At 43.3% G+C, this 12,541-nt stretch overlaps 1 protein-coding gene across 1 annotated transcript; it reads left to right on the plus strand.

Annotated features, from left to right (window-relative positions):
• The first annotated feature begins 333 nt into the window (after positions 1–333).
• LOC105385161 (organic cation transporter protein) lies at positions 334–11,904 on the plus strand. The gene is made up of 6 exons (XM_038113296.2): positions 334–701; positions 7,569–7,797; positions 8,073–8,328; positions 8,962–9,603; positions 9,912–10,093; positions 10,969–11,904. Exons 1-6 carry the CDS (start codon positions 454–456, stop codon positions 11,116–11,118), a joined length of 1,707 nt encoding a protein of 568 aa, XP_037969224.2. The 5' UTR covers positions 334–453; the 3' UTR covers positions 11,119–11,904.
• Positions 11,905–12,541: the final 637 nt, after the last annotated feature.

The following is a 12,541-nucleotide window of genomic DNA, read 5'->3' on the forward strand; positions in this document are numbered from 1 at the left end:
AGTTAGAAAAGCGAAGCTACAAACTTATTTGTGCTGTAACTATGTATGTATGTTTGTATATTTTGTGCTGATTAGTCATTGGCTGATAGGTATATCGATGTGGTGGAACCAAAACACCCTGTACAATAGGCATTTACACCAATATTTTACTAATCTAAAGTAGCCGTAATAACAATACAATGTACCGTAGATACCTTGCGGATAAAAATTACCATGCCGTTTTCACATGTAAATCTTTTTATCATTAATTCCATTAGATATCCTACTATTTCGTCCGTCCCATATCTAGGCAATCAAGCGATAAGTGTTCAATAAAAACTATGAGTTTCTTTCACAACGTCACTTTGAATGGCTACTCAAACATAGCCGCTTGACTCGTAGATCTCATAACAAAAATCTCTATCGCCGGAAACACCGTTCTCTACGGTTTCAAAGGCAATCTAAAAACAAAAAATGTCTTCAAAAACAAAAGACGTTGAAGGAGCGAGTCGGCGCGGGTCTATCCCGGACTCGTCCGCGCCCGGGTCTAATGGGTCAAATGGGTCAAGCGGGGAGGTGGACCTGGACCGCATCCTGGTGGAGGAGCTGGGTCAGTTCGGGAGGTATCAGCTGCGCACGTTCCTGCTGTGCATCCTTCTCGTCATCTTCGTCGCATTCTCGGCCAGCGAGTATGTGTTCACCACCTCGAGAATACGGACCAGGTTAGTGAGAATATCATAATTTGTGCGTAGGTACAATTTTTTTACTTCAGTAAGTTTATATAAATAACAGTCCACAATCTAAATTGCAGTTATTGTGTAAAACTGCATTTTTGATAAAGATATTATTTATTATGTTGTTTACATCGCCTTAGTTACTGGGATGGGCCGCCTTTTCAAAACTTGATGATGTCCTGAAGTCTAAGATCCCACAATGCCTGAAGACCAAGGTGTTTAACCAATGTGTCTTACCCACACTAACATACGGTGCCGAAACATGGACGCTGACCAAGGAAACTGTGCACCGAATCAGAGTTGCACAGAGAGCTATGGAGCGAGCCATGTTAGGCATTTCGCTTAGAGACCGTATTCCCAACCTGGTGATCCGCAAAAGGACCAAAGTGTTCGACGTCGGTATGCGGGTCGCCGAACTAAAATGGGAGTGGGCGGGACACTTGGCTCGTCGGGAGGACGGAAGGTGGACAAAGGCAGTCACAGAATGGTGGCCTAGAGACGGACGAAGAGCGGTTGGCAGACCACCTGCTAGATGGTCCGATGACATCTGCAAGGTTGCAGGGAAGCAGTGGATCAGAGCGGTATTGGCGTACAAATAAGGAGGCCTATACCCAACAGTGGGCGATAGAAGGCTGATGATGATGATGATGATGATGAGTTAAAATTTAAAATTATCACAACACAAACACTTTAAAAAGTACGCGAGTGCAAGTATTGGTGAAAAAAACGATCTTCATTTTAAATTTGAGCTAACGTTATTGGAAAAGAATGGACGCACGGGTACAGTTTCATTCAGCCATAGCTGGTCTGGTAATATTATATGATACCTACAACAATGAGGAAAACCTTTGATGTTCATGATCTCTGCTGGCAGCGGTCAGTCCAAGTATCTGCGCACATTTCACGTGTGCTCTTTGGCGGCTAATCGGCTATTGTATTTTATATGAGTGGGGGTGTAAGTCCTGTAACCTTTGTGCATATCTCCTAGGTCTAAACTGCCTTTCTAAGCTTTGACCATTTTTCTCACCCCGGCCCCGCTGCTCCACTGCGGATTGGTGGGTTCACATATCTAGTTATGTTTTTGATAGATATTTATAATATAGAATAATTATTAATTGCAATGAAACAACCGACCGTATAATTCGACTTGGCGCTTTATTACTGAAAACCATAGAGCACTACCATAGACTATAGAGGTGTTACCATAGAGTATAGAGGGCACGATGCAACGTGCCAGTGCTATGTCTACACAGAGTACACGACAAACACATCACTCCTCCACACTAATTTTGAAACCTGTTAACAAACAATAAGACAATAAAAATACAATTAAAAATAAGACTTATGCTAAAACTTATAACTTACATTTTTATTTCTGGGCCGTAAACACATACGAGGTGCCGATGTAGGTGTTAACGGCCGATCGGCCTGTCGTGGAGGTGTTAACGGCGGATCCAGTTGACCTGAGGTGTTCGGAACCGAAATCCCTCGCTCACACTCCACATGCCCCTCCTCCTCCACTATTTGTTCCACGGGCGTGTCGGCCACGACCGCGCTCGGCACAGGAGCCTCGGTGTGCACTGTTGGAGATGGTAAGGCCAACGGCATGGAAACAGACTGATACTGGGCGGAACTATTAGCAGTGACCGAGCTCTGTGGCGATGATGAAGGTTGACTTACATCTAAGTCACGGCTAGCATCTACACTCTTAAATAACTGATCTATATGTCTTACACATACTTCATTAATATCTAATATATATACACTGTACATTCTATTTCCTAAAATTTCCTTAACTATTCCCTTCTTCCAAAACCCTTTTCTGGAACTGTACCAACGTACCCAAACTGTATCACCCTCAGTAAATTTCCGTTTTGAAAGAGGTTGTTTATTTACACATGTTATCTTGTCCTCTTTAGGCAATATTAAGTCTAGCCGTGATCGTAAATTTCTTCCAAACATTAATTTCGCCGGAGACTCACCAGTAACACAGTGCTCTGTATTTCTGTATACAAATAAATACTCCAGCAGCCGTTCACAAATTATTGTCTGAGGTAGATTGTCACTAATAGCGCATTTAATCACTCTTTTGCAGATTCTAACAGCATTTTCAGCTTGCCCATTACTAGCTGGATGATAAATGGGTGACGTCATATACTTTATACCGTTGTTGGAACAAAATTCCCTGAATTGTGACGAGTTGATTTTGGCATCATTATCCGAAACTAGAGTATTACAAATTCCAAAAACTGAAAATAAATATTTCAGCTTTGAAATCAACGCGCTCGTAGCAGTGCCATTATTCATAAGCAAACATTCTACCCATTTTGAGTAGCTATCCACCACCACGAGGTACACACTCTGTCCTAACGACATGTAGTCGATGTGCACGCGCTGCCAGGGGCCGGCGGGGCGCGGCCAGGGCGCGGGGGGCTCGCGCGGGGGCGCGGCGCGCACGCTCACGCACGTGCCGCACGCGCCGGCGCAGCGCTCGATGTCGGCGTCGATCCCCGGCCACCACATCCGGGCACGAGCATTACACTTCATCTTAACTACACCCAGATGAGTGCTATGAAGCTCCACTAACATTCGTTCTCGTAACGATGACGGAATAATAACTTTATGACCTCGCAATAAGTATCCATTCTCGTATTGTAGGTCTGCTTTACATCTAAAGTAAGGTAGGACAGACTGACAATGTACTGCACGCGGCCATCCATGTTGCATGTATTTGATGACAATTTTCAAGACTTCATCATTATCGGTGGCCCTTTTTATATCGTTTAACAACACAGCCGGTGTACTTTCGTCCAGGAATTTCAAAGAGGTGTACATGTCAAACTCTACGTCGCTATCAGAAACGGTTTCAGAAACCGGGGCGCGCGAAAAAAAATCTGCTACTACGTTATTTGCACTTGACGTATACTGAATTACGTAGTTATAGGCCGACAGAATAATCGCATATCTCTGCAAACGTAACGCCGTAGTTACCGATATGCCCGAATTTTTATTAAAAATCGACACTAAAGGCCTATGGTCAGTTTGTAAAATAAACGGGTCGCTACGTCCGTAAAGGTACTGATGGAACCTTTTCACACCGAAGATTATAGCCGTAGCCTCCTTTTGAATCTGGCTATAATTTCGTTCGCTGGCATTGAGAGACCGCGAGCCGTAGGCCAAAGGCCGCTCGGAGCCATCCTGCGCGCGCTGCAGCAGCACGGCGCCCAGCCCGTGCGGGCCCGCGTCCACCGCCAGCACCAGCTGCGCCGCGGGGTCGAAGTGCGCCAGTACGCGCTCGGACGCCAGCTCGCGCCGCACGACCGCCACGGCCTGCCTCTGCCGCGCGCCCCACTGCCACGCCGCGCCCGCCTTCAACAGCTCGTGAAGTGGACTCATTACAGCCGACGCGTTTGGAATGAAATTCCTGTAATAATTTACAACTCCTAGAAAACGCTTGACCTCTGTGACATTTTTGGGCTCCGGAGCCTTTAAAATAGCCTCGACCTTTTTAGGGCAAGTTTGTAAGCCATTTTTATCTATAACATAACCTAGGTAGGTTACGCTATCTTTGAAAAATTCGCATTTATCTTTTTGCAAACGAAGACCCGAGCTATTCAACCTATGCAAAACCTCCCGTAGTCTGGCCAAGTGAGTGGCTTTATTAGGCCCCGTGATGCAAATGTCATCGTACCAGCAACTAACGCCTTCTATCCCGGATAGGACTGTCTCCATCGACTTCTGAAAAATAGCTGGCGCGCTGGCTAGGCCGTACACCATACGGGTGTATTTAAATAAACCTTTGCTAGTATTAATAGTTGTGAGCTCCTGCGATGGTTCATTTAGAACATATTGATTGTACGCGTTTTTTAGGTCTAATTTTGTGTACTTTTCTCCACCTCCTAGTTTTGCGAACACTTCTTCAATGCGCGGTAGTGGATACTTATCCACTAACAGGTCTTTGTTCAAGGTAACCGAGTAGTCCCCGGCTATCTTGACCTGTCCGTTTTCCTTCAGTACCGGCACTACAGGAGTCGCGTAGTTGGAGTGGTTGACGGGCACTAAAATACCTAAACTCACTAACCTATCAAGTTCCGCCTCAACTTTATCTTTTAAAGCGAATGGTACCGTGCGTGGCTTGAAAAACTTAGGTACGGCATTATCTTTTAAGCGAAGGTCAACTTTAAATTTATTGAAAGTACCTAACTCATCGCGCCACAATTCAGGGTATTGTTCCAACAGCGTGCCTACCTCACCATCAGTGTAAATTTTATTTATATTTGTAGTTAACACTAAGTTAAATGCGGACATGAAATTTCGACCCAATAATGGCGGGCCGCCATTCTTCACTACAAATATCCTAATCGGTTTTGTCTGACCATTGTATGTAACATTCGTTTCGAAATAGCCCAGGGGAGAAATTTTATGCCCGGTATATAGACACATTGTTAAGTTACAAGGCAGCAGTTTGTACAGTGAGAAGTTACTCTTATAGAAACTATCTGAAATTACAGTTGAGCCTGAACCAGAGTCGAGTTCCATAGAAACATTCTGTTGGCCTACTATTAAGTCTAAAGTAAGCGGTTTATTTGTCACATACCTTATATTAAAGTTCTGGCATTCCTCACACCCCGAGTTATTATCGTCATCCTCAATATTGTTTATTCTTGAGTTTTTGTTAGTACACACTTTTCTTAAATGGCCCTTAGATCTACACTTTTGGCACTTGTAATTTTTAAAACGGCACGTATCTTCGGAGTGGTTTTTCATACCACACACCCTGCACCGGGTCTCTGAGCCCGGGGCGCCACCGCCGCTGCCGCTGTCTCCCGCGCCTCCGCCGCCGGCGCGGCTCGAGCCGCCGCCGCCGCCGCTGTAGCCGCCGCCGCCGCCGCCGCGACGCGGGCCACCATCGCGCTGAGACTTAGCATCAAACGCAGCACGGTATATTGGTTCTTCCTTGATGACCAATTTATCAAATTGTTTTGCCTCCCTTGTACACTCCGCTTGCTGCGCCAACTCCAATGCCCGAGCAAATGTTAATCCTGTTGGATTTTGCTCAAACAATTTGACGCGTTCGGGACCTGAGCCCAGGCCGAGGACGAAACGGTCCCTGAGGTTCGTCTCCAGGGCTGCGCCGAAGTCACAATAGCTTGCTAGACCTCTGAGTCGCGCCGCCCAGTCCCCTAAGCTTTCGCCTGCACTTCGAGTCGCCCCGTGAAACTTAGCCATGTCCACGAAGGAACATTGTCTAGGCTTGAAGTGAGCGTCGAGTAAAGCCACCAATTCCTCGTAGCTTAACTTATCCACATCGCTTGGATAAGCAAGATTTCGAACTAGCCGGTATGATTCATCGGAAAGATGCGTTATGAGAATGGCACTTTTACAGTCTTCTTCCACTTTGTTAACTTTCACAAATTGTACCAAGCGTCCTTTGAAAATGTCCCACTCGCACGATTTGTGGTCGAAAGTAGCCAAATTACCCAAAAACGCCATTGTTATCCGTTTTTGCAACACGTGAGTAGATTATCCTCGTTCGACAGTGATAGATATTTATAATATAGAATAATTATTAATTGCAATGAAACAACCGACCGTATAATTCGACTTGGCGCTTTATTACTGAAAACCATAGAGCACTACCATAGACTATAGAGGTGTTACCATAGAGTATAGAGGGCACGATGCAACGTGCCAGTGCTATGTCTACACAGAGTACACGACAAACACATCAGTTTTCCTTCACCGTAAGAGCGTTGGTATCATACATTGTACTGAAATTCAAAGCACACATTGGTACATGTCAGTGCCGGGATTCGAACCTGTATCTCTGGCGTGAGAAGCGGGCGCTTATACCAGACTGAGCTACCATCGCTCGCTCCTATTTGGTAGCTCGCTGGCAACATTGTACTATATGGCTATCGGTGGTTGAAGCCAGCGGTTCCCGATTGATATTCGCGGAACCCAGGAGATCCGTGAAAGGTCCTCAGAGGTTCCGAGAAAATTCAAGAATACTTGTAGCGAAAATCAAGCACTTTTATCGCAAATAGGTGTATAACAAGCTTATGGTTGTTAACAAGCGTATGGTCCATCAACCCGCACTACCCCACGCCACTGTGGTGAACTCGACCTAAACTTTTCCTAAATTAATAAAAGGAGACCCGTGCCCCAGCAGTGGGGACGTGATGGGTTGTTATGATGAAGCTTACGGTTGAAGGCTAAAACTAAGATTCCAAAGAAAGGCCAAAAATTTTAAAAAGAGTATGCGGAGACCTTTGGCCTTGCCTTAAGCTCGTCAAGCTTGAAATCGAGTCGAGGTGCAAAGCTTTAAACCCTTTTGAATTGATCCTACTCAGAAGAACAGAATACATTGTGACGAAGTTAGCTTTGTCTGGCTAGACGATGATGCGATATTTTACTGTTTATCAATAAAACGTACTTTTATCAAACGTGATATTTAAAAATATTATCTTATTTTATTTTATTTATGGAATCTAATTTTATTTTTACCTTATCGACACAAGCCAAATTCTCTATGAAATAAATCTAATCTTTGCATGTACCGAAGACCTTAAGTACTAATCATGTAAATTTATCACAAAAAAAAAACTCTACTGCTGCAAATTGGCATGACGATGGTGACTATTATACCTAAAATTATTTGAATATTAAAAAACTCACATAATTAACCAGGTTATATTATTGTCCTAAACATCTGAAGCTTTCGATATCACGTGGTCCAACTTATCTGAACGGTCTATTCTCAACTAACCATAGACTAGAGCTCCTGTAAGTACTTACTTATTGAGGAACACCACACATATAAAACAAAGCTGAAGACATTGTTTCATATCTCAGATGCGCGATCCCAGAGTGCGACACAGCGGACACCCCCTTCGCCCCCTCCTGGATCCTGAGCGCGGTGAACGGCACCAGCCAGAGCTCCTTCGAGGGGTGCGCCAGGTTCCCCAGGAACACTTCCGCCTTGCTCCCCGACCAATCCTGCCCCCCTGAGCTGTTTGACCAGACCACCACCGTTGCTTGCGAAGAGAGGGTCTATGAGAATACGCACACTGTGGTTTATGATGTAAGTGTTTGCTTGTGGAATTTAGCGGATTGTTGCGTGTTTTGTTTAGGTTGGCCGGTTTTGGTGATGATTATGATGGTTGTAGCACATCGTAGGTCAACGGCCACGGCCTATGATTGCAGTATTATGTGACAATTTATTTATTAAACATTGCAGTGTCATACATATGGTATAATAAAATTCCCACAAACACTTGACACTTTTTTGACCGCTCACTTTCCCAACCGTCAAAATTTTCCCTTTTCCACCTTGACTCAATCTTATTCACTCGGCAGTACGACCTTGGCTGCGAGGAATGGCGGCGCTCTCTCATCGGCACCATCCGGACCTTCGGCACCCTGACGGCGCTGCCCATCACCGGCTACCTGTCTGACAACTTCGGCCGCCGCGTCACGCTCGCGCTCAACGCCTTCAACACCTGCTGGCTCGGGGTTGTCCGCTACTGGGCTGATACCTACTGGGGGTTCACCATCTCTGAGTTTGTGGAGTCTACGTTCGGGTCTGGAGGGTTTTCGTGCGCTTATATTTTGTGTAAGTGATTTTTTTATTAATAGTTTTTGGTTCGGTGGTTAGATAGAGTGTTATTCAACCAATTCAATTAGTGTATTTTTCAACCAGATACTATGTTAACTGGGCCGGGTAGAGGTGTAAGTAGTCTGTTTGTCGATTTTAGGTAATTTTATTGTGATTTGGAACTGAACTGTTAAAAAGTTATTGCTTTGCTAATTTTGCTATGCACTTTTTCTTATCAACTCTGGAAGTTAATTTATGAGTTTACGCATAATATACTATTCATTGCATGTTATCGTGGGATTATAATTTACTACGTTTGATGTCTCAAGATTATCGAAAATATAAAGTACTTATACGTAATTAAGATAACAGATAAACACACAATGTACTTAAATTATTTAGCTGTATCATGGGCAAAATCCGATAAGTAGCTATCAATTTCGGTAAATCCCAATACCTACTTATACTTATAAGTATTGGGGTTCAGTAAAACATTTATAAACCTATTATTATCTACGAGTACTTCCTTCTTCTACACCAATACAACTTCTTTGACTCTCCTCCGGGAAAAAAATACCTAATCAACAGAGTTTCGCTCTAAACTCAAGATGCAGTACACACAAATTAACAAACTCCATTTCAATTTCACAGTGATGGAAGTGGTTGGCCCCAAGTACCGCGTGGCGGCGGGCGCGGCCATGAACACGTGCTTCTCCACGGGGCAGGTCATCATGGGGCTCATCGCCTGGGCCGTGCCCAACTGGAGGACCTTCACCCTCGTCCTCTACCTGCCCATGATCGTCACCATCAGCTACTTCTGGCTCATGAGCGAGTCCGTCCGCTGGCTCATGAGCAAGGGACGCTTCGAGGAATCCGAAGAGGTCCTGAAAACCGTGGCTAGGGTCAACCGGACTACGTTGTCTGAGAAGTCTTTGCAGCAGTTGAGAGCGTCGGCTCTGGCGCAGCAGAAGAGGAGCGAGATCGAGGCTGAGGAGCGCAGTAAAGAGCCGTGGCTTCCAGTCATAGTCTTCCGGAACAAGCCCATCCTGCTGCGATGCATCGTGTCTCCGATCTGGTGGCTGACCTGCATGTTCGTGTACTACGGACTGTCCATCAACGCTGTGAACCTGTCCGGGAACCGCTACCTGAACTACATCGCGGTGTCGTCGGTGGAGATCCCCGGCTACTGGACGGCGTTCGTCCTGATGGGCAAGATCGGCAGGAAGCCGGTCCTTATTTTTGCTTTCTGGGCGTGTGCGGCTTGCCAAATTGGATACATCTTCTTGCAAGGAGGTTGGTAATGTTTTAATTACTACATTGTGTAAAATATATGGAATGTGGGTTTGCAGTAAATCACAATCATTTGCTGTGTTCATTAAAATGTACTCATAGACTTTACATCATCTATCAGTCTCAACATATTTCTTTCTCAGCAAATTCCAATACTCTCCAATACCTACAATATGCAGTTTAGGTGAATTTATTTTGCAAACCAGTATCATGTAGCGTTTCACCTAAAGTCAAATAATTAATCAACTGCGGATGAACCGTTTCAAACTCATCCCTTACACATTATTCATGATAATCATGCTCCCTTCCAGCGGACAGCGGCATCTCCCTAGCCCTGTACCTGATCGGCAAGTTCTGCATCGCGATGGTGCTGACCTCGGTGTACGTGTACACGGCCGAGCTGTACCCCACCAAGTACCGGCACAGCCTGTTCGCGTTCTCCTCCATGATCGGACGAGTTGGCTCCATGACCGCGCCGCTGACGCCTGCTCTGGTAATTAAAGCCTTTATTTTGTTTATACAGGTTGTTGCAAAAAGGGTATACTAAGCCGAAAGGGGGTGACTCAGAGGTCATTCTGAACAACTTTTGTACTACGGGTTTTCTAATTCCCCCCTGAGTCAACCCTTTTCGGCTTAGTATCCCCATTTTGCAACATCATATATATTTTAGAAAGTTAAAGAGTATTTTTTTACTATACCCATAGCATTTATTTTTGGTATAAAGTCTTCGATATCTACTTGGAAGATGGATAAATAAAGGCGAACAAGCGAACAGCTGAAAAAGCGACCTATTCTGTTTCAGAGGCCGGAAAGAATAAAGTTGCTTATATATCATGCTCGCTTGCTTATGTACTTATCGCGTAAAACAAATTGTAAGAGTATCTAGACCAAACAATTTATTCGGTGTGATTGCCAAAGTGGTGCAGGGATATTGACTATTATGCAGTTTAGGTGAATCATGTCCTGTCCGGACGTTGAAGCACTAGTAGCTCCTAGCAACACTAGCCCTTTACCGAAGATATTAGGTTCGAATCTCAGTTGAAACAAATACACATAATAGTATGTACTTTATCGATTTCAGTAATCGACGAACTTTCTAAAAAACAAAGAAACGAGAGCGGACAGTAGCAGAAGGCAGGAGTGAGCTGACAGAAAGTTTTTTTAAAAACAAAACCTTTTCGTGATCTAGTTGAGCCCCAAGCTTTTGTCTTCGTCTTTATCATCATTACGACCCATCACGCCCCCACTGCTAGGGCACGGGTCTTCTTCTAAGGGGGTAAAAACCCTAGGCCTAGTCCATCACCCTGGCCAAGGCAGGTTGGTGGTCTTGAATTCGTGCTTACTTGTAACTCCTTCACTTCTCCCCAGGGTGCGACATTCTTCGAGGAGCTCCCGTTCGCCCTATTCGCCGGTTTCTGCGTGCTGTCGGGCGCGCTCATGTTCTTCACGCCCGAGACCATGGGCTGCCGGCTGCCGAACACGCTGCAGGAGGCCATCGACCTCGGGAAGAAGAAGTAGGATACTGATGTGGCTTCATAGAGGCTGGTTGAGGATACGGAGGCCGCTTCGTAGCGGCTGATAAAGCTGCGATTGTAGGTTTAAAAAGTAGCTATTGTGACTCTACAAAAAAGACAAGTACCTACAAGAAAATCAGTGTGTCTGGAACTCAGTGACGGATACGTATATTAGGAGTGATTTTTTATAGATTAACATTGTAAATAGGTAGTTTATTTGTTAGATGTAGCTTGATTGATATAGGTTACTGTTACTTTATAGATAATTTATACGTATCTACATAGGTACCCTTAATCGTTGAACTTAATTTAAGTTAGATATGTATACCTGAGTACTCGTATTTTATACAGGGCGTTGCAAACTTAGTAACTATAGAAGTTAAAATATCTACTCTCCATTGTTTCTATGGGGAAGTATAATTTTATCTCGGCTTACTAAGCCTTTTTTTACATCCGATAAAATTTAAGTATCTACCTAGAGCTTAAGACCAGTAATTATTAATTGAGAGACTTTTGTGATATCACCTTCATCATCATCAGCTTATTCATATATTGCCTAGACTAGGGATATACTTTTTCCGACATTTTAGTTTGCATAGTGGCATAAGAATGTTTGAAGTGTTTTGTAAATTTAAGTTTAGTATAGGTAGAAAATTGTAAACATTATTAATACTAAGCTGCCGCTTACATACTTATTTGCATTGTATATTACATGAGTGAATGATCAGCATTTCATGTCATAATTATTTTAACTGAATTTATTAATAGGTTAATAAAAAACGTCTCTATTTTCTGGCCTTTCTTTTAAATACATATCCTGTTATTCCATATGATGTTAACATCGAGCATTTTTTGTATTTTTTATGTATGTAAGTAGATTTTTACAACTCAGATAAAATAACCAAAGTAATATCAAAAAATCTCTTATTTTTTTTACATTTAGTACATACCTATAGTAATGAAACCGATTCAAAAGAATAAGTTTATTAAAAGTGCAATATAGTGCCACAATCTTATCTGTTCCGGTGGCGACGTCGCTGTGATTGAATCCAGTGATGCCATCGAATAAATTTTGCCTATTTCTGGTTTAAACGACAATGCATTTCTGCTATTACCTATTGTTATAATTAGGTACATTCATAAGTACTTATAGATAAATCAAAATATAGGGTCGATAGTAAATGAAAGAGGATATAATATCCAACAACATTTGTTGTATAGAAAATTTGTCCACGGCGAACAGAAATAAAATTAGTTCTGATTATGTTCTGATATAGGAGATTAAATCTAGATTAAAATGGTATAGGTAATATATGTGGGTCGTGGGAATAACGAGATACGACTTAAAAAAACTATTAATTATTATTTTTGAACACTTTATTTTACATTTTATAAAGTAAATAGAAACAAGAGCATACAATTAAAAG

Source organism: Plutella xylostella, chromosome 23 (genome assembly GCF_932276165.1).
Source record: "Plutella xylostella chromosome 23, ilPluXylo3.1, whole genome shotgun sequence".
NCBI classification, from domain to species: domain Eukaryota; kingdom Metazoa; phylum Arthropoda; class Insecta; order Lepidoptera; family Plutellidae; genus Plutella; species Plutella xylostella.